Genomic DNA, 20,956 nt, shown 5'->3' with positions numbered 1-20,956 from the left:
TTACATTGCTGTTCATTGGTTTAATAGCACAGGTAGCACAGGTTCATGGATTCTCGTTTTTGGTGCGAGACATAAGCAATTTGTTTTATTTACACTGCTCAGTATCATTCCATTTCCTTCTTCTTCTTCTTAACCACGCCTAAAGCCACCTACTCGACTTCTGTTCAGCTCGTTTACCTTCCAACTCTTCCATTGCCCACGTAGCTCCATTTTCTTGACCTTTCGTTGCTTCCATCCTTCTATCCACCAACCAACTTCGTGCACTCTTTCTCCATCTTATTTCTCTACCTCTGAGCCATCACAAGCTCCATCTCCATCTTACCTATCCACCCACACCGCTCCATCACTTCACCATCACCCAAAACTTCCACGGTAGAACATCCTGTAGAAGTTAGCAGACTTCCTGTAGAATTCCTGAGTTTCCTGTAGGATCCCCTGCAGACATCCTGTAGAAGCCTGCAAACTCAGTTGCCGAGCCCCTGAATGTTGTGGACTTCTGTGGACTGATGCTAGGGATCCCCTGGGAGCTCTCCTAGCCCTCCTGACCTTTCCCAAGATTTCTCTCCCTTCGCACCACCTCTGCACAGCCAAACCCTAATAAGAAACAAAATCATAATCACTCCAACCACTTAAGCAAAAATACAAAAACAATGTTCTTTTCAATGGAAGTAGTCTGAGTTCATGAATTTCACATCACTAGAAGTAATGGCATCATTTTTAGACATTTGCACTCTCATTATTGCATCATAGAGGTTAAACTAGTCAGATTAGGGTTTACTAGGGTTTCCATGTTTTGGTTGGCTTTCAGTTCATTTTTGCAAAATAGATTAATTTCCTTTGAGATAGCCTTCGTCCATCATTTAGAAAGCTTCTTCTGAGAGCATATAGAAGTTGGCTTGAGCCTTAGCGGACTTGTGCCAGCTGACCAAGTGACAGCTGCGACAAGAGCTAGTACTTGTGCATACAACACCGTCGCTTCCAAGTTTGTACGAACTACCGGGTTGATAAAATTAGAGATAGGAAGCCCCAAGAGTTGTAGCATTATTGCGACAATACTGGAGCCCACCATCTTTTTGGCGCCGTTGCCGGGGAAGCGTCAGAGTATTAGTAATTGTTGCTTTTCTTCTATTTTCTTACTCTTGCCTTCTCCTAAGTAGTTTATTTCATTTCCATTCTGCAAAAGTAGCATAGACATTTCCTGCTTCCATAGATTAGCATTTCCTGCTTTCATAGACTAGCGTTTCCTACTTTCATAGATTAGCATTTCATTTCTGCAAGCATAGATTAGTGTTTCAATTCTGCAAGCATAGATTAGTGTTTCAATTCTGCAAGCATAGACTAGCATTTCCATTCCTGCAATTTCATTTGAGCAAAGTAGATTAGTTCTTTCCTGGTTTCAGTTTAATTCTGCATCTTTATAGTTAGTTGTAGATCAATCTGTTTCAGTTTTGCAGGTACCACAGAAAAACAAAAGCAATCAAAAAAAAAAAAAAGTCTTTCCATTTCATGCCTCGTAGGAATCGAGATAAAACAGGCAAATTCTTACCCAACACCCCCACCACATCACTGAGTCACCCTTCTCTCTTCTTCGGTGATAGTGATCTAGAAGAACCTATAGGTGAACCTCCTGAGATATACGAAGATCCTATAGTAGAAGAAGAATTAGAAACCATCCCATCTAAAGTTATGGCTGACAATAGAAGAGAAGATGAGAGAATAGAAGGTGCCTTCCCCATCCGAGAGACCAATGGAGAGATGAAAATGAAGAACATTAGCCCCTCCGCCTTACCTCACTTCCATTGACTGACTACTGAAGATCCTGATACCTTCCTGTTTGATTTTGCTGTCCTTTGTAGAACCTATGACTATACTGAAGATGAGTAAAAGCTGAAACTCTTCCCTTCAACTCTTAAGGATGTAGCATTACGCTGGTTCATGGGCTTACCTGGGAATAGTATCACTACTTGGGCTCAGATGCAGCAAGCTTTCAATACCAAGTACCGGGATTACTGTAGGTCCAAGGAAACCAAGGGAGAAATCTTTCGGATGACCATGGGAAATGATGAGTCCTTAGAGGATTATGAGGAGAGGTTCCAACTTAGCTATGAGCGGGCCAGGTTCACACTTGACCCTGAATCCCTCAAGTTGGTCCTGCTCCGAGGAGTCCCTGAAGACCTCTTAGATACCCTTCACATGTTAGCTGGGGGGGACATTTACCAACTGCCTTATGAGGACATCAAGACTGTGTTTAGAAACCACTCTAGGGCAGCACGGAAACGAGGTAGAGGAAACCTCCTCTTAACTAGTGTCCCTTTCTCCAAACATGAGCTTGCAAATCAATTAGAAGATCTTAAGAGTGAGGTGAGACAGACCATTGCCATGCAGCTGGACACATTCAGGATCCAGCAGAAGAAAGAAGAAGCTGAGAGAGCCTTGGCTATCTTCTGCCCTAGGTGCACAAGGAGACACCCTAAGAACGAATGCCCATTGCATTCGGTTGAAGTATGTTTCGTTTGTGAGGAGGACCATCCCACAAATCAGTGTCCAACCTTACCTGGGTTTAAAGCCATGTACCAAGGGACAGAAGCTCCCACTGAACCTCTCTATTACCTCAACCAAAGGAGGCCACAGGGACCTAGAACTTTCCAGCAGGGGATGCAAGGGGCACCTCAAGCTTATTACAGCCCCAACCAATCGACTCCTATGCCTTCCTGGGGTCCCCCTGCTCATCCTTCCTGGTCTATGCCTCCTCCATGGTCTTATCCACCTCAGTACCCTACTCCACCCACTACTCATTCTTATCACTCACATGCCCAGCCACAGCCTCAGTGGAATGCACCTCAGTCGGGGTGGAGGCCCCAGTACAATACTCCTCCCGCCATTTTGCCTCCACCACCAGTTCAACCTCAGCCATTACCTCCTGCTCCTCCAAGGCAACCTCAAATGCCTGCTCAACCAAACCCAAACCCCAACAATAGACAGGCCCAGCAGGTATACACTAGGGAAACCTCATGCCCTACCTATGCTGTGGAGGTCCAGGAGATCAATCTTAGATCTGGAAAGACTTTACCAGATCGCCAACCTCCTCCCCTAGAGGATGAGGAAGATAAACAGGAAAGTGAACCAAAGGCTATTCCACCCTTTCCTGAGAGGCTAACAGCCACCACACAACCCAACCCAGAGGAGGATGAGCTTCTGGGTGAGCTCATGCAGTTGTGTGTAAAAATACCACTTCTCCAAGCCATCAAGGATGTGCCAATATACAACAAACTGGTTAAGGAAAAGTGTTTCAAACACCCAGGCAGGCGGAAGAAAGATGCTTCAACCATCAATGTCATAGGACAACTGTCTGACCTTATGTTAGGACAAGTCATCTGCCCAAAGTACCTGGATCTTGGAAGTCCTGTAGTAGATGTCCACATCAATGGCACCATCATACCACACACCTTGATTGATCTGGGGGCTGCCATTAATGTGATGACCAGGGATACCATGCTCAAACTCAATCTTCAGGGTTCCTTGAGGAAGACCTCGACAGTACTGCAATTAGCAGATCGCTCCACTGTGACTCCCGAAGGGATTGTGGAGGATGTCTTGGTCTCTATCGACTCTTGGGAATACCCTGCAGATTTCTTGGTTCTGCAACCCAAGGCAAAGCTTACTGGATATCCTTTCATTTTGGGAAGGCCTTGGTTAGCCACTGCAGATGCTTACATAAGTTGCCGTGCAGGAAATATGACCATCAAAAATGGTCCTATGTCCAAGCAGCTAGTCCTATACCCTCCTGCCCAACCCTCCTTAGAGCATGACTTACCACTCTGGTTGGAGGAAGGAGAGGAAGACGAGGTGTACTCAGCACCTCTGTGCACCCTAGATACCACTAGAAGAGACCCCTCTATACTTTAAAGCTTGAAGAAGTATTAGGATAAAGACGGGCAAGCCACAGCCTTCTTCCAGTAGCCCGATTGTCATTGAAGATACCCCTGCTTCTCCCAAGGAAAAGTCCCCCTCAAGGATAACAGTCACCTATGAGAAGGGGAGTCCAAAGAAAAATACGTGGCAAGAAAGGTTAGACCTGTTGACTGAAAAAGCTCGGCTACAGGAGGCTGAAAATGTTCTATAGGACACTCTGGCCCGGCTACAGGAAACAGAGAAGAGGGAAGGAGAAGGACCCTCATCACCACCAAGGGAGGGTGAGACAGAGCCACCTAAAGAGGCAGAAAAAGAACATATACCAGAGCCCAGCCCTCAGCCTAGTCTGAGTTCATACTACACCTTTTTAGAGGCGGGCAAAATCATACCGCAGAAATTTACTGTACCCCTGTTTTTTGCATTAGAAGAAGAAAGAGTCCGTACCCACACATGGATGCAAATCGCCAAGTCAAAGGGTGTGGCGGACATAGGTCCCTTACAATAGCAACTCAAGGAAGTCAGGAGTGAATTCGCCATGGCTAAATATGTGGCTAATTGCCAATGTGTGCTTCTACAGGAAGCAAACCAGAAGCTGAGATTGCAGCTACAGGAGCTAAGGGCAGGGGCAGGTACATCCTCCAAAGACACCACAGAAGAACAACAAGGCAAAAAGGAGTTGACCACCGGTCTTGAGGAGCCAATGACACTTCTACAGGAAGCAGAACAGCAAGCACAAATTGAAGTGCAAGCTCTAAAAGAACAGCTGCAGCAAAAGGAATCACAATTGGCCTGCATGGCCAGCTGGGCCATGGAGGCAATACAGTGCAGAAAACCTGCAAAATCCTATGGTTTGTACTTAAAAGATCAATGGTTGCAGTTCCAAATAAATACCTTGGCACAAAGAGGTATTTCTCAGATCCAAAACCCATAGCAATTTTCTGAATTGTGCAGTACTAGTTCGTCAGAAGACAAAGCCAAATTAGCAGAGTTCTACCTCCACAATTTGGCTTTGCCTAATGAAGTCTCCTGGGATCCCAATATTGCCTTAGGTGATATGCAATTGATGGCGTTCGCTTCATGGTTGAACCATGAGGATCAAAGAGCAACTAAAGCAAAATCGGTCATGAACCGAGAATTGAGCGAGCCACTGTTCATTTGAGCAGAACCAGAGGATCCAGTTGCACTCATCTCAGCACACCAACAGTTGTCTACTGATCCCACGGCTTCCTTGAGATTTATGGACCAACAGGCCCAAGCCATAGCTCATTTTGAAGACATGGAAAGACTGTTAGGAGAAAGTGCTGCCCAAGCATGCACACGCAGATGGAATACCTTGGCACACAGTTTAAAAATCCGAGAGTACCATACCCCAACTCGGATGAGAGAAGCTTTGGTAAGGGTAGACCTTTACAAGAAATCCATGCAAAGCCTCCAGGCCAGCTGGATTGGCCTTAAACTCAGCCCACCATTACTGCTAGGATTGACTGAAGGCAACACAGAGGAGGATGACAGTGAACAATGGGAAGAGGTGAACAGGAAAGCTGGGTTTCATATCAGCAAGGAGGACACTACCACAGAGGCTTGGGATGTAAGGGAAGCAGTAAAAGCAATGAAGGATGAAGATTTGGACTAAGTTGCTCAAGGATGAGCAAATATTTTAGCTGGGGGGTGATGATGAACCCCAATTTTTGGTACAATTTGGGCTCATTTGGCCTACTTACCTTGCTCAACCATTAATCTTTTATCACTTATGCATTCATTTCTTAGTATATTTGTGTTATTTGTAGGAAGAAGGGCATACATTATATCTATGTGGCTAATACATGATGATTTCAGGTTTTTGGCATTAAAGAGAGCAAAAGACTACGCAAATGGAGACAAGGAGACAACAAAGGTGACATTGCAGGTTCATAGGGAGGTTGTCCACAGTCTTGATGACCTTCCTCGTGATTTTCGCCTTAACTCCGAGCTCCAACAGCTCTCCCCACCGAGCTTAAAGGCAGCCAACGGATTCTACAGGATCAGCAGTTTGACTTTCAGTTGGACAGCCAAGCTCCACGAATGGAGGAAGCCAGCTTGATCTTCATTGTGTATAAATATGAAGGTCGTAGCCTTTGATAGGAGCTTTTTGAACTTTTGAACTAATATTGTAATTTCTGAGCACGAGCTACAACTCGGTGTTTGTTTTTGTAAGCCAGTTTTGGCATGACATTAGACTCTTGATTATGAATAAAGGCAAGCAGATTTTGATCTAATTCTGAGCTTTTAAGGGAGCTATAGCTCTCAGGTTAGGGCCCAACCTGAGAGCAATAGACCTCCTCTTCTTTGTAGTGTTATTTGCCTTTCTTTTCAGCGCTTTGTTTCTTTGTTTTGACATGCATTTCAAGAACACAGTCTGCTAATTTGATTTCTTTAATGAGATTGAGTAGGATTAGCTTATGGTTAAATCGCTTTCAGTTGCTTAGATTAGAATAGGAGGATTGTAATTCATTGGAGCTCCAAGAAAAGGTTGATAATGTCTTCACTGCCATCTCTGTTTAGAGATTGGGGTGCAGTCTGTACCAACCACCAAAAAAACGCAGTCTCTTACTTTCATGCAAGCTGCAACACAGTCATTTTAATTATAGATCCATCCATGCACTCTGATCTTGAGCCATATTCCTTCATTCCAACTCCATGCACGACTTCTCTTTACAATTTACATTGCTGTTCATTGGTTTAATAGCACAGGCAGCACAGGTTCATGGATTCTCATTTTTGGTGCAAGACATAAGCAATTTGTTTTATTTACACTGCTCAGTATCATTCCATTTCCTTCTTCTTCTTCTTAACCACACCTAAAGCCACCTACTCGACTTCTGTTCAGCTCGTTTACCTTCCAACTCTTCCATTGCCCACATAGCTCCATTTTCTTGACCTTTCGTTGCTTCCATCCTTCTATCCACCAACCAACTTCGTGCACTCTTTCTCCATCTTATTTCTCTGCCTCTGAGCCATCACAAGCTCCATCTCCATCTTACCTATCCACCCATACCGCTCCATCACTTCACCATCACCCAAAACTCCCACGGTAGAACATCCTGTAGAAGTTAGCAGAGTTCCTGTAGAATTCCTGAGTTTCCTGTAGGATCCCCTGCAGACATCCTATAGAAGCCTGCAAACTCGGTCGCCGAGCACCTGAATGTTGTGGACTTCTATGGACTGATGCTAGGGATCCCCTGGGACCTCTCCTAGCCCTCCTGACCTTTCCCAAGCTTTCTCTCCCTTCGCACCACCTCTGTACAGCCAAACCCTAATAAGAAACAAAATCATAATCACTCCAACCACTTAAGCAAAAATACAAAAACAATGTTCTTTTCAATGGAAGTAGTCTGAGTTCATGCATTTCACATCACTAGAAGTAATGACATCATTTTTAGACATTTGCACTCTCACTATTGCATCATAGAGGTTAAACTAGTCAGATTAGGGTTTACTAGGGTTTCCATGTCTTGGTTGGCTTTCAGTTCATTTTTGCAAAATAGATTAATTTCCTTTGAGATAGCCTTCATCCATCATTTAGAAAGCTTCTTCTGAGAGCATATAGAAGTTGGCTTGAGCCCTAGCGGACTTGTGCCAGCTGACCAAGTGACATCTGCGACAAGAGCTAGTACTTGTGCATACAGCACCGTCGCTTCCAAGTTTGTACGAACTACCGGGTTGATAAAATTAGAGATAGGAAGCCCCAGGAGTTGTAGCATTATTGCTACAATACTGGAGACCACCAAATTCTAGTTCAGGTATTGATACAGTTTGGAAATGAAGGCCACTCATGGCCTCTGGCTCCTCCTCTTACTATTGATTGCAAGAAGGTGGGAGGCTATTGTTTGAATCCTGTGACATGCCTTTCGGAATGGTGTTATTCAATTGTTTCCATCTAGAGTAAGATTTCCCCCAAATTTTCTATTGGCTTTCCATCTCGCTCACTTCCTTCTTCATTGGTATAATACACCCCTTCTTTTCCTTTGTCATTCTTCGTTGTTCTAGAACACCTTATCCTCTCCTTTGGTCCCTATACTAGTCATTGGCCACTGATTTAGTTGAGGCTAATCCTCAAGACATGTTGCTTCCCTTCTTATAAAAGCCCTATCCTGTAGCACATTTTTTCTTTGTATCTCCCTTTTTTGGTCATGCTATTCTATTCTTTACTACCGGTTATACCACACCACTCCTAGCCTTTGATTTTGGCTATACCACACCCTTTCTAGTCTTTGATCTTAATGATTTTTTACGCTCCACAATGCCTTGGTAGTGAGCCATAAGCCAACAAGTTGCAACATATTACAGACACATGGGGAATTCGAGGGCCCAAAAGCAGGCAAATTCCTTGATAGAGCTATTTCATGTCCACACACTACTACAAATTTAAAAGAAAATAGGTAATGTTGAGAAAGAGATTGCAAGGAAGCATAATTGCCTATCAGATGTGGAATTCACAAGTTAAATAGTTGAATAGGTTATGGCGGTTGGACACACATGAGTCAAATTCAGCTAGTATATGTACACCATAGACATACACTAGCACTTGAGAATGCTTCTAGGACAACTCTATTGGGTTGTGTTATATTCTTTCCACGACTAGCCCACTTGCGGGGGGTTATTGCCCCCCCTTCATGGGGTTTGGGGCAGTGCCCCAAGAAAAAAAAAAATTGGACCCTATATTAGGTGGGCAGACTTATCTATGGTTTTGTGCATGGATTTCGCACATGGTTTTTGGGTACGATGGTTTTCAGTCCATGGTATTTTGTAGATCCAGTCAAGGGAACTACAATTATGTTCTAATCCAGGGTTAATGGATTGGGGTTTATGGATGCTTCGACATATATATATATATATATATATATATATATATATATATATATATATATATTGTAACATCGAAAGGAACATAGTGAAAAATCAATCTGGTAGTTCCGGTTTTGGGATCCAAGGGAAAATCTCTATGTATATATGTTTTATGTTTTATGCTCTCACCATTGTTTATTTTTTTATTTTTAGAATTCGTATGCAGGTAATTTCTGTACAGGGTTAAAACCTACATTTGGTATCAGAGTTGCTTTGACTTCAAGGGGACGCCTTTGCTGCTGAGGGGATTTTTGCTCGGACCTATGGTAGACCCTATTCAATGGGAGATCTGCAAGATCGATTCTTGTGGTGAAAGAATATGGTGAGAAATGGAAACATAGAGAACGAGAAATTTAATGGTCAGAGTTTTGAGTTGTGGAAACTCAAGATGGAGGATTTGTTGGTGGATAAAGATCAGTGGATCGCAATAGATCTGGATATTAAACCAACAACAATGTTAGCTGCAAAGAGTACAATATGATTGTGTGTCTGAAATTCAGTATTGATGAATGTATTAGGGGAAGCTTCGACGAAGGCTTTTTGGGACAAGTTAGGGACTTTGCACTAATCTAAGTCTTTGGTGAATAAACTGTTCCTACGAAGAAAGTTGCATAACTTGAGGATGAAAGATGGAGACTCGATGACAGAGCATCTGAACGCATTTAACATTGTGGTAAGCCAGTTATTATCTGTTGATATTAAAATTTTAGATGAAGATAAGTGCATCATTTTGTTATGTTCTCTACCAAATTCGTGGGATAGTCTAGTTGTTGCAATAGGCATCAATGCAACTTCCTTGCAGTTTGATGAAATAGTCTCATCCTTGCTGTCAAAGGAGATGAGATGGAAAAATATTGAGGGCCACAATGGTGATGCCTTGTTTGTACGAGGATGGTCCGAGAACAGAAGCAAAAATAAGTCCTCAAGTGAGAGATCTAAATCTAGATGGAGATATAAATCTCCAGGAAAACCTGTAAAGGTGTGCTAGAAATGTGGAAAGGAAGGGCACTACAAAAGGGACTGTAAATCTAAATCTTCTGAAAAAGGAAATGGATGTGATGATGCTCCTTCTGTAGAGGTGAAAACCACTTCAGATGAAGGTGGGGATCTGTACCTGGATTCTTCTTCAAGTACACATGTAGATCATGAATCATGGTTGATTGACTCAGGTGCATCCTTTCACTTCACTCCCCATAAAGAGCCGTTCTGCGAGTATGAGAAATATGATGGTGGTGATGTCTTCTTAGGGGATGACAAGAACGCTAGAATCGCTGGTTGTGGAAAAGTTAAGTTGAAATTGCAAGTTGGAAGGATTAGAACAATTTAGGGTGTTCTACATATTCTCGATTTCTATAGGCAAGCTCGATGATGTAGTTGTAAAAACAGTGTTTGAGAAAGATATTTGCATGATGGTCCCGGGAGCACTAGTATTGATGTGAGGAGTTTGGATTGGAACTCTGTACAAGCTTCAAGGTAGCATTGTTATTGATGGGTGCAATAGTTCTGTGGTTCCTGAAAGTGGAGCAAAAAATCTAGTGGTCTCTCAAGAAAATACCATGCTATGGCATCAAAAGCTTGGACAGATTGGAGAGAAGGGCCTTTGAATACTTCATCATAATGGTATGGTAGAAGGTATGTCTAATTTCCCTCTATATTTTGATTTATGTGAAAATTGTGTATATTGGAAGCAAAGTTGGGTGAGTTTCCCCTCTGGTAGTAAGAGGGTGAAACAGGTATTAGAGCTTATGTAAAATGATGTGTTTGGACCTATGTCGGTTCCATCACTGGGAAAGTCTGTGTACTATGTATCATTTATAGATGAATTCTCAAGAAATACATGAATATATTTCCTTAGTAAGAAATCTGAAGTCTTTTACAGGTTTAAAGAATTTAAGGCTCTTGTGGAAAACTAGACAAAGAACAAGATAAAGGTGCTGAAGATAGATAACGGTGGAGAGTTTTGCAAGAAGGAATTTGAAGAGTTCTGTAATAAGTGTGGTATAACACGCCAGAAGACTACTCCATACACACATGAGAAAAATGGAGTTGCAGAAAGAATGAATAAAAAATTGATAGAAAGGAAAAAAGCATGCTCAGTGGTGTTGGGTTAGGACATGAATTCTAGGGAGAGGTGGTGGAGACTGCATGTTACCTGGTCAATAGATCACTTTCATCAGTGTTGGAGGATAAGACTCCACAAGAGGTATGGACTAGTAAGAAACCTTCTCTTTCACATCTGAAGGTATTTGGATGTCATGCATATATACATATTCCAAAGGCAAAAGCAACAAAGTTGTATAGTAAATCTGAAAAGTGCATCTTTATTGGGTAGAAGGATGGTTTAAAAGGTTATAAGCTTTGGAACCCAGAAACAAGGAAGGTTGTGTATAGCCGAGATGTGGTGTTTAGAGAGGTGAAAAATATTATTAAACATGAAGTCCTACCAAAGGAGCTTGAGAAGATAGAGTTTGAACTAAAGCAGGAAGAATCAGACTCTACAACAAAAGAGGAATCAGAAGATGAAGAGCCACAAACTCCGGCTGTGAGAAGATCAGTTCAAGAAAGAAGACAGCCAGAAAGGTAGAGTCCATCTTCTTTTTGTTCAAATTTTTCTTTATCTATTGCTAATGATGATCCCAGAACTGTGAGGCAAGCAGTAGATTAAGAAGATGGCAAACTTTGAAAAGAGGCCATGGTTGATGAAATGACATCTTTGCACAAAAATGAGGCTCAGGATCTGGTGGGGTTACTGGCTAGAAGGAAACCCATTAGCAACAAATGGGTGTTTACGAAGAAAATGAATGGAGAAGGAAAGGTGGAGAAATACAAAGCTCGGTTGGTAGAAAAAGGTTATTCCGAGGTGCCAGGAATTGATTTTGGTGATATTTTTTCTACTATTGCCAAGGTAGCTTCTATTAGATTACTTTTATATGTTGTTGCTGCTTTTGATTTTGAGGTAGAACGAATGGATGTGAAGACAACATTCCTTCACGGGGATTTGGAAGAAGAGATCTACATGAAGTAACCTAAAGGATTTATGGTGAAGGGTAAGAAAGAACTGGTATGCAAGTTAAAAAGGTCTCTGTATGGGTTAAAACAGTCACCAAGGACGTGGTATCAAAAACTTGATACATTTATACGGGGACTTAGCTTCACGAGAAGTAAAGGAGATCACTGTTTGTATTTTAAATTAATTGGTGACCATGTTATTTATCTGGTCTTGTATGTGGATGATATGTTGCTGGTTGGAAATGACAAAGAAATTATCCAGGATTTGAAGACCCAATTTTCCTCCAAATTCGACATGAAAGATCTTGGTGTTGCAAAATAATTTTGGACATGGAAATTAAATGAGATTGGGCAAAGAGGAAGCTCTGGTTAGACCAAAGGAATTATGTCGAGACAATACTGTAGAGGTTTAATATGCAGGATAGTAAACCGGTAAAGGTTCCTATTCTTGTAGGTGTAAATTTATCTGGTGAACAGTGTCCCAAGACACAAGAAGAGGAAGAGGACATGTCTCGTGTTCCATATGCAAGTGCAGCTAGTAGCCTGATGTATGCAATGGTCTGTACTAGACGAGACATTGCACATGCAGTGGGAGTATAAGTAGGTTTATGTTAGAACCAAGGAAGGAGCATTGGACAATAGTGAAGCAGGTTTTAGATATTTGCGTGGCATTAGTGATTATGATTTGTGCTACCAAGGAAGACCATGATTGGACAAATTTTTGGACATATGTGGCTTTGTTGATGGACACTAGGATAGAAATATGGATCAGAGAAGATCTATAAGTGGGTATGTGTTTAACCTATTTGGAGGTGCAGTCAGTTGGATGAGTAAGAGACAATCTATAATGGCACTTTCAACTACAAAGGAAGAATACATGGTAGCCACTCATGTAAGCAAGGAAGCATTTTGGTTGCAGAGATTGTGTTCAAGTATGGGGTTAGTACAATGAGCTATAAGGATAGACTATGATAGCCAAAGTGCAATTTTCTTGGAAAAGAACCATGTTTATCATTCAAAGACAAAGCACATTGATGTTCAGTATCACTTTGTGATTAGGTTCTCAAAATTAGGGTCAAAAAATCAAAGTGTCAAAATCTTAATAAACTTAGCTTTAGATCGAAGAGCTCGTCATTCTGAATTCAACAGTTTGAATGACACTCAAATCCGAGCTCATATGTAGAAGTTAAAGCAAGTCAAAGTTCAGGTTTGACTTGGAGACATGGTAGGATTGGATGATGTGTCAAGGCCCTTTAGCAAATGAGGAGGCGCCAAGTGGCAGGCCGTCATTGGCCCCCGCATATTGCAAATCACAAATGTAGGTGGGTCGGCGGTAAAAATTGGCCCCATAACAGCGAAGGTGTGATGTGATGAGGCAGGCAAGAAGGCATTCAAGAATCGGCCACAAGCGTGATGTGATGGATCGCAATCGCAGCTCGGCGAAGGGAAGTCATTACGTAAAATAGGCCCCAACGTACCTAGGTTGCGATGCGATAAACGCAATCACAACTCGCAGGAAAAAAAACACCTGCATTAGGTTATTTGATGATTGCGAAATGCGAAAGGATCCTAGATGCGATGCGAATTTAGGTTCCAGTTAATACTCCCGTCAAGTCTTCCACATCGTAATTGCACATCGCCCGGTGTTCACAAGACCATAAGACTGTCAGGGTTTTACGCCAATTGTGATTTGTGATAAGACAGTGGACCGACAGATTATGGCTCATCGCATGGCAAAGTTTTTCCCAGTTAGCGCATTTTTGGGGCTAATTTGTAGGATCATGCCAAAAACGGGGCAATTTGTGGAGTGAATAATGGAAAGTTTGCTTTGTGAAAGAAGGATTTAATTGTTTGTAAGTTTAATTGCTTACAAGGTTAAAACTCAAAAGATGTGAAGGAAAGTTAGTTGGAAGCCCTGAAGTTGGGTCAAGGGGGAGGAGAGCAAGGTTGCCACAATCGCCAACACCAGTTTAGCCTCAAGTTGCAGTTGAAACTCTAGAGATCATGTCTCATGAAGGAGAACTACAAACACGATAGAAGATGAGAAGACCTTCAAAAAGGCTTTCTTTGATATGACATAGATGGTGAAGGTCCTCAATAAAAAGAGGAATAGAAGGTTGCAAGGAGAAAGTTTCAAACCTCCTAATGGACAAAGCTCTTCAGGAGGAGGTAATGGAAAATGAGGTAATGGGAATAAAGACAAACCTCCAACCTCTCCACCATCTTCTTCATCTTCTTGTTCACAAGCATCTTTACCCTCTTCCACTAACACAACCCTTACTCATACTCATCATTATTTTTCAAAAAGCACTCGTAAATCACCCTTTAAAAACTTGATATTAAATTCGAGTTGCCCGTGTATAATGGTGAAGTGAATGCAAAGAAGCTTGATAATTAGATTCGTCAGTTGGAGGTCTATTGGAAATGTTTACTGAAATAGCTATCTGTGAGTCAGTGGTTTGACACTGTTAGCCATTGGGGATCGGTTATCAAAATAAGTCAAAGACAAAGGTCAAAAACACTATCACGTAATGAAGCGATGTACGTCATTAATTGCATTGTCCTTGGCCATGGAAAGTCTTATACATGTATGTTGCCCCGGAATGGGAAAAAATTATGCACCTTTTAGGAGTTGTAAAGAGACAGGTTTTTTTGTATATAAGTTTGCAAAGATCTAGTGATGTGAGCAAGAAGAGTGACAAGTTTTTCTTTTTGAAACCATGTAAATTTACGAAAGTTTCAACTGAAAACTTGACTGTTTGAGGTGGAATTTTTGAAAACGTGGGAATGTTCACCTTAGAAATAGGTTGGAACTGAATATCGCTGCTCATATTAGCGGTGATTCTAACTTGCCTGGTGAAAAAACAGTGTTGGTTCCAACTCAAAACAAGTATGAGAAAGGTTAATGATTTGCCTATCTCGAAATTTTTTAATTTCGCGAGGCTAAGCCAAAGGTTGATGATTTGCCATTTTGTTTTTCCAGCCTTAGAAGCTTCATCATTATAACCTACATTTATTCATAATACATTCATAATTATTAGCCATATTTGTTCATAATGGATTCATTATAAGCGGGACCAATGTTACGCTATGTCAATCGGAAGTCTATAACTATTTTGCATAAAATGTCCACGTTAAGCAATTTTAGAGATGCACTACTCATTATGACAACTACCATCTTTTGGCAAACGGTCAAGCAATAAAATAATGATATCTATATGATTATATTAAAATTATAAAAATGTTATGTTTAATGATATATCCCTTTATATTTAAATTTATGTACAAATTATGCATTTTTGTCTGAAAAAGTAAAAAATGAATCGAGTGATACTAAATTAATGGAGTAATATCACCAAAAAGGATGAAATTTATGTTAGAATTTACTACATGTATACATAAATTTCATGCTACAAGGAAATTTTCCCATAAAAGAAATTCCCTGAGGTAGATGTTCTCCATTTAAAAAATTTTAACTACAGAATATCCAAAAATACCTCTCTTGGCATGAAAGCATCCCCACAGCATTTTGGGCCTCCTAAAGATGTAATGCCACTGCGATGGTGGAGTCCACTGTTGTTCATATATATCAAACTGCTCTGGCATCAAAGAAACCTTAAGCGTCTGCCCATTGCAGTGTTCATCGGGGATTGGATTGGATCAATTCTAATCCTCATATTGCTAAGTTGGGTTGACAGTAAAAGCTCCGCATCGCTTTAAAATGAATAGTACGAGTGTAAACTATTCCAGCTTCAATGATGGATCGCAGGAATCCACCATGAGAGCTGCAAGTTGGAAATACCCTAAGAGAATCTTCGCCGTTGCCTTGGCATCCACATTGCTCGTTACTTCTGTTATTTGTTTAACAGTTGGGTTTACCGGTCGTTTGAATAAAGAGAAGAATGAAAATCCAGAAATCGAACGCATACGTTGGAAATCGACGACCAAGGTAGTCCAGCACTCCTGCAGCAGCACACTCTATCCGGAATTCTGCGGATCCAGCGTTTCAGGCGCTGCTGGATTATTTGAATGGCGCAGGTCGATGGAGGTTGTAAAGGCCTTCGTCAATTTGAGCATAGATGCCGTGGAGAAGGTAACTGCCGTTGCCCGCAGCATGTCTCGGCCCATTCTCGACCATAGACAACGCGGTGCCCTGCAAGATTGTTTCGAGTTATTCGACGAAACGCTGGATCAATTGTACGGCACGCTCTTCTATTTACAGAAAGCGACGTTCATGTCAATTCCACGGCGTGCGAGTGATCTCGAGACATATCTGAGCGCCGCCATCACGAATCAGTACACGTGTCTTGATAGTCTTTCGCGTGGCAATGGAAATCTCAAGCAGAACTTGGTGGTCGAGCTGAGGAATATCTCGCATCTGATCAGCCATTCTCTGGCTATGGTCAAGAATATTTCGGCCGAGGCTTCAAGACTGGTCAAGCGGCGACGGACTGTTCCGAATCACAATCGCCGTTTGCTATCGTATCAATCTGACGCCCATTTCATGCCGCCCATGGACTCCGACAATTTTCCGTCTTGGATGTCGGCCGGAGACCGAAGGCTTCTGGAAACTTCTAGAGCCGTGGTGAAACCGAACTCCGTGGTTGCCAAGGACGGGAGTGGAAATTACAGAACCATTACAGAGGCCGTGAATGCGGCTCCGGAGAAGAGCAATACGAGATACGTAATTTATATAAAAGCAGGAGTTTATGCAGAGAATGTGGAACTGCGGAAGAAGAAGACGAATGTCATGTTCATTGGAGATGGCATGGATAGGACAGTGGTTACAGGAAACCGAAACGTGAAAGATAACTTCACTACTTTTCGTTCTGCAACTGTTGGTAAGTCCTCTGATTTTCGGTCTCTCTCATCTAATATTCACACAAATTTAACGTAGGGCAGCAAAGTAATAATGGCCAATATTCAGTAGATTTAAGAAAATAAGAATGAAACGCACTTTTTAACTCATAGTGATGATGAGGAATTTGGTGTTTGAAATGGATTTGCAACCGGTTTCAATCTTGTTTTTTACCAAATCTCATAAAAATAGAAACATTAATCTGGTTTTTTAACCAAATCTCATAAAAATAAACACATCCATTTTTAATGTTTTTTTGGTTGTTATTATGTTATTTTTTTGAGTAAATATTACAAAATGGTGTTTTATACGCTAAATCTCATGAACATAGGAACTGGTTGTTGTTCTACCGCCAAAGGCCATGAAAATAATCACATTAATTTTTAATGTTTTTTTGGTTAATTTGTTATAAAATAATTTTGATATATAATGGATCTCATGAACAGAGAAACTGGTTATTTTATTTGGCTGTTGTGTTTTATGATTTGATAATTATTCATTTGGTTGTTTTGTTTTATGAGTGGACGATTGTGGTGATGGAAAAGTGATGAACGTGGATGGGAGTAATTGGTTCTTCTGTTTGGTTGATTTGTTTGATAATTTTTTATCATTATTAATAATTTAAACCAATGATGATAGGGGTGACATTATAAATAGATTATTATTTTTTTTTCCTCTGGTAATAATTGAATGTTATATTTTATTTATGTGTAATAATTAAAAATTATATTAAATTTAGAAATTTTATTTATTTAATGAAAAATAATAATTTAAAATTTTATATTAAATTTAGAAAATATTATTTATTTATTTTATATAACTATATTTAAATCAAATTATATGATATAATTTTGTTAATGGTTTAACTATTATAGATGTGGAAATATTTTTATTTTCTTTTTATTATTTATAAATTAATTGATTTTTTTATTAATAATATTTTTTTTTTAAATTTTGTTGCATTAATTTATGTTTAAAAAATTATAAGGGTAGATGGTCCTCCCAGTTCCTTCTGACTGGCCAAGTTCTCAAAGATGTTTTTTTTTTTTTTTTTTACATTTTCTATGATAGAATGATTTCAAACTTTAAAAAAAATTATTATCTAAGAAATCATCATTCAAAGTATTTAACCAATGATAAACATAAGGATTACACTTATTTTGATCATTATACCAATTCTCAAAATCCAATTAATTATTGAATATTGAAATTTAATATAGTCAATTAGTCATTAAATATATTGTGCGAAAAAGTTCAGAAATCTTATAATGTCCTGCATTGTTATGTTATTGTTTAGTTATGTTATCTATCAAATAACATAAGAATAAGAATAAAATAAATTAATAAATATTTTGAGTCAATTACATTACATAAAACTAAAATAATAATAATAATAATAATAATAATAATTAATAATTAAATTAGTTAATTTAAAATTTGCCCAGTAAATTTAAAATTAATTAAAGTGGATAAATAATATAAATCAATTAATTATTATATATGAAAAGATAATCAAGTTTTTACTTTTTATGTTAAGGTGGAGGTCTTCTGCCGCTAACATTGGAAAAAGATAGTATCAAAATACAATATTTCCTCAAATTTATCTAAACCATGAATAATATATAGATAACACAAATCAAGTTACAATTATGTATATAAATAGCGTAGATAATATATAGATAACCTTGATCAGCTTATTATTATAAATAAGTGTAATCTGAATTATAAACTAGATGATCTTTTGAAGTTTAAATATTCTTTAGATTGCCTATACGGAATTTAGGGTGCTGAATATAAACAAAATATGACATTTTGTTTTGCAATTATTTAACCAAATTCTTCAGGAAAAATCTATTTAATTATGAGTTAAACTAAGCCTTATAAATATAGAGATTGTCCCGTTTTTATTTTTATTTGAAGGTTTGCTCCAATTAATATTGGAAAAAATAGCGTACAAAACAATATTTTTCCGAAAAATGATCTTTAAAAATATTCGTATTATAAATCGATTTATTTAAGAGTTTCCTGAAACAGCAAGTCAGAAATAAATGTGGCCCCAAATCCTAGCGTAGTGGAGGCGATGGTTTTCAAAATAATTCCTAGTTGACAACGTATGAATAACGCAGTTGGTATGCACTATTGCAGCTGTGACTGGAAAAGGCTTTATCGCACGCGACATGACCATCCAGAACACGGCGGGACCGGCGAAACACCAGGCGGTGGCCCTGCGTGTGGGATCAGACTTCTCCGCCTTCTATCGATGCAATTTCAAGGGATACCAGGACACCCTTTACGTACATTCTCTTCGACAGTTCTACAGAGAATGCAACATCTACGGCACCGTAGATTTCATCTTTGGCAACGCGGTCGTGGTTCTGCAGAATTGCAATCTCCTGGGCCGGAGACCCCTCCAGAATCAGATGATAGTTTACACCGCTCAGGGCAGGCAGGACCCCAATCAGAATACGGGGATTTCTATTCAGAACTGTAATGTGACCGCGGCCGCGGACCTCATTCCAGTGAAGAACTCCCTCAAGGTATACCTCGGGAGGCCGTGGAAAAAGTACTCTCGCACTGTGTTCATGCAATCGTTTCTTGGCGACTTGATTCAGCCAGCGGGTTGGCTCGAATGGAATGGAACCTTCGCACTGAGTACCCTCTATTATGGGGAATACATGAACCGCGGCCCTGGCGCAAACACTGCAGGCCGGGTCAAATGGCCGGGATATAGAGTGATTAAGAACTCCAGCGAGTCCATACAATTCACAGTGTCAAGATTCATTGGAGGAGATTCATGGTTACCTTCTACCGGAGTTCCATATGTTTCAGGTTTTACTTGACTTGATCAATCCTCAATCTGTCTCTGACAACACGAAATTTAAGGGCAAAATAGTTTCGGATGCCAAAGGAATTTTATGTTTGTCACAGTACGTAGTTGTCATAAAATCTAACGACTTACCATACAATTGTCAAGTGAAGTAGATCGCAACGGAGCTCGTTTGCAAAACAACACTTGTTTATTATAATTTTAAAATATTTTTAAATGAAAGTAAAAGGTTTAGAGTATTTTTACTTTTACCATATTGTTGGTAGATCTTGCTCTTTGCAACAAAGAACAAATCATGACCTACAACTTTGCGTGTGGTGTGATGTTTCTAGTCAGTAATTAGGTCGAAAGACACAATCATAACGATATGACAAGATTTTGAAGAATTTATATCATTTATTTTTATTGAAAATAATATTCGGAATGATTCAAAATTTGAAAAAGGAAAAATTAATTTTTAATTTAGTAGGGATCATAATTATATTTTTAAATTATCAATTTAAATAAAATAAATTAATATTAATTGGTGTATGACACTTTTTTGTTTGTGAGATAAAAGATTTAATGATTTGATTGATAAGTCTATAAAGGCATACAAATATTGCAATGATTTGACTCCTAAATTTATGAATGCATACACATATTCTACCTTTCTGATTTTGAACCTGAAACTTTTTAGAAAAAACACATACTCTTAACCATCACGCTCACTTAAATTATATATATTAGTTTTAATCTTTTAATGTCTGATCAAAATAAAATAATTAATTGAAAATTAAAAATATAAAATCATTATTTTTAAAAATAATTAATTTATTATTTAAATCCGAGAGTCTCCATAAAAATTATCATATAAGACATAAAATTGTGATTTAATTAAATATAAGCTTGAAATTAAATAAATAAAAATGTTTGCTAAATTTGATAAAAATACATATAAAACGATGACATTATCAAAAGGTGTAACGGTTCAATTTCCGAATAACAATGTTAAGAATGAATAACGTCATCAAGATGGCACACTAATTTTTTTAAAAAGCCCCTATAAATGAAATTTTGGATTTAGAAAATTGAAATTTCCCTAGGCGTAATGAATTTTTTATTTACAAATAACGAAATTTCCAGATCTTAATTCAGGAGGTATGGATTTTATAATTAGCACTAAGTAGTTTTACTGAGTTTACTCAATAGAGAAGAAAATATTGGCAGTTGTGGGATGTTTGCTTTCTTTTTTTAGCAGAGAAGAAAATAGTAGTAGTGGTTGGATCCTTGCTTTCTTTTTTAGTCTTTTTTTTCCGTTTTGTGGTCCCAACCCTTTATGTGGTTTTTTCTTCCTCATTCTTCGGATTGTTTTTCCTTTCTTTCCTTTTTTCTTTTTGGTTTTTTTTGTAATTCAGTTATTCTTTTTTATTTTTGATAGGTAAGCACCCACGGGAGATTTGAACCAGTGACCTATCCCAAGGAAT

At 39.2% G+C, this 20,956-nt stretch overlaps 1 protein-coding gene across 1 annotated transcript; it reads left to right on the top strand.

Annotated features, from left to right (window-relative positions):
• Positions 1 to 15,455: 15,455 nt before the first annotated feature.
• On the top strand, positions 15,456 to 19,719 carry LOC149175088 (pectinesterase-like). Its single transcript, XM_089422763.1, has 2 exons — positions 15,456 to 16,646; positions 18,809 to 19,719. Exons 1-2 carry the CDS (start codon positions 15,527 to 15,529, stop codon positions 19,501 to 19,503), a joined length of 1,815 nt encoding a protein of 604 aa, XP_089278889.1. The 5' UTR covers positions 15,456 to 15,526; the 3' UTR covers positions 19,504 to 19,719.
• Positions 19,720 to 20,956: the final 1,237 nt, after the last annotated feature.

Source organism: Pinus tabuliformis, chromosome 4_1 (assembly GCF_031772625.1).
Source record: "Pinus tabuliformis cultivar Carrire ecotype Pingquan chromosome 4_1, CPIR1, whole genome shotgun sequence".
Lineage (NCBI taxonomy): Eukaryota > Viridiplantae > Streptophyta > Pinopsida > Pinales > Pinaceae > Pinus > Pinus tabuliformis.
This window is presented reverse-complemented; position numbering and strand designations above follow the sequence as displayed.

Excerpts from the sequence above, each read along its gene's own strand:
- LOC149175088 (XM_089422763.1), top strand. The coding sequence starts at position 15,527 with ATGAATAGTACGAGTGTAAACTATTCCAGCTTCAATGATGGATCGCAG. Across the intron at positions 16,647-18,808 it reads TTTTCGTTCTGCAACTGTTG|CTGTGACTGGAAAAGGCTTT; the intron begins GTAAGTCCTCTG and ends GCACTATTGCAG.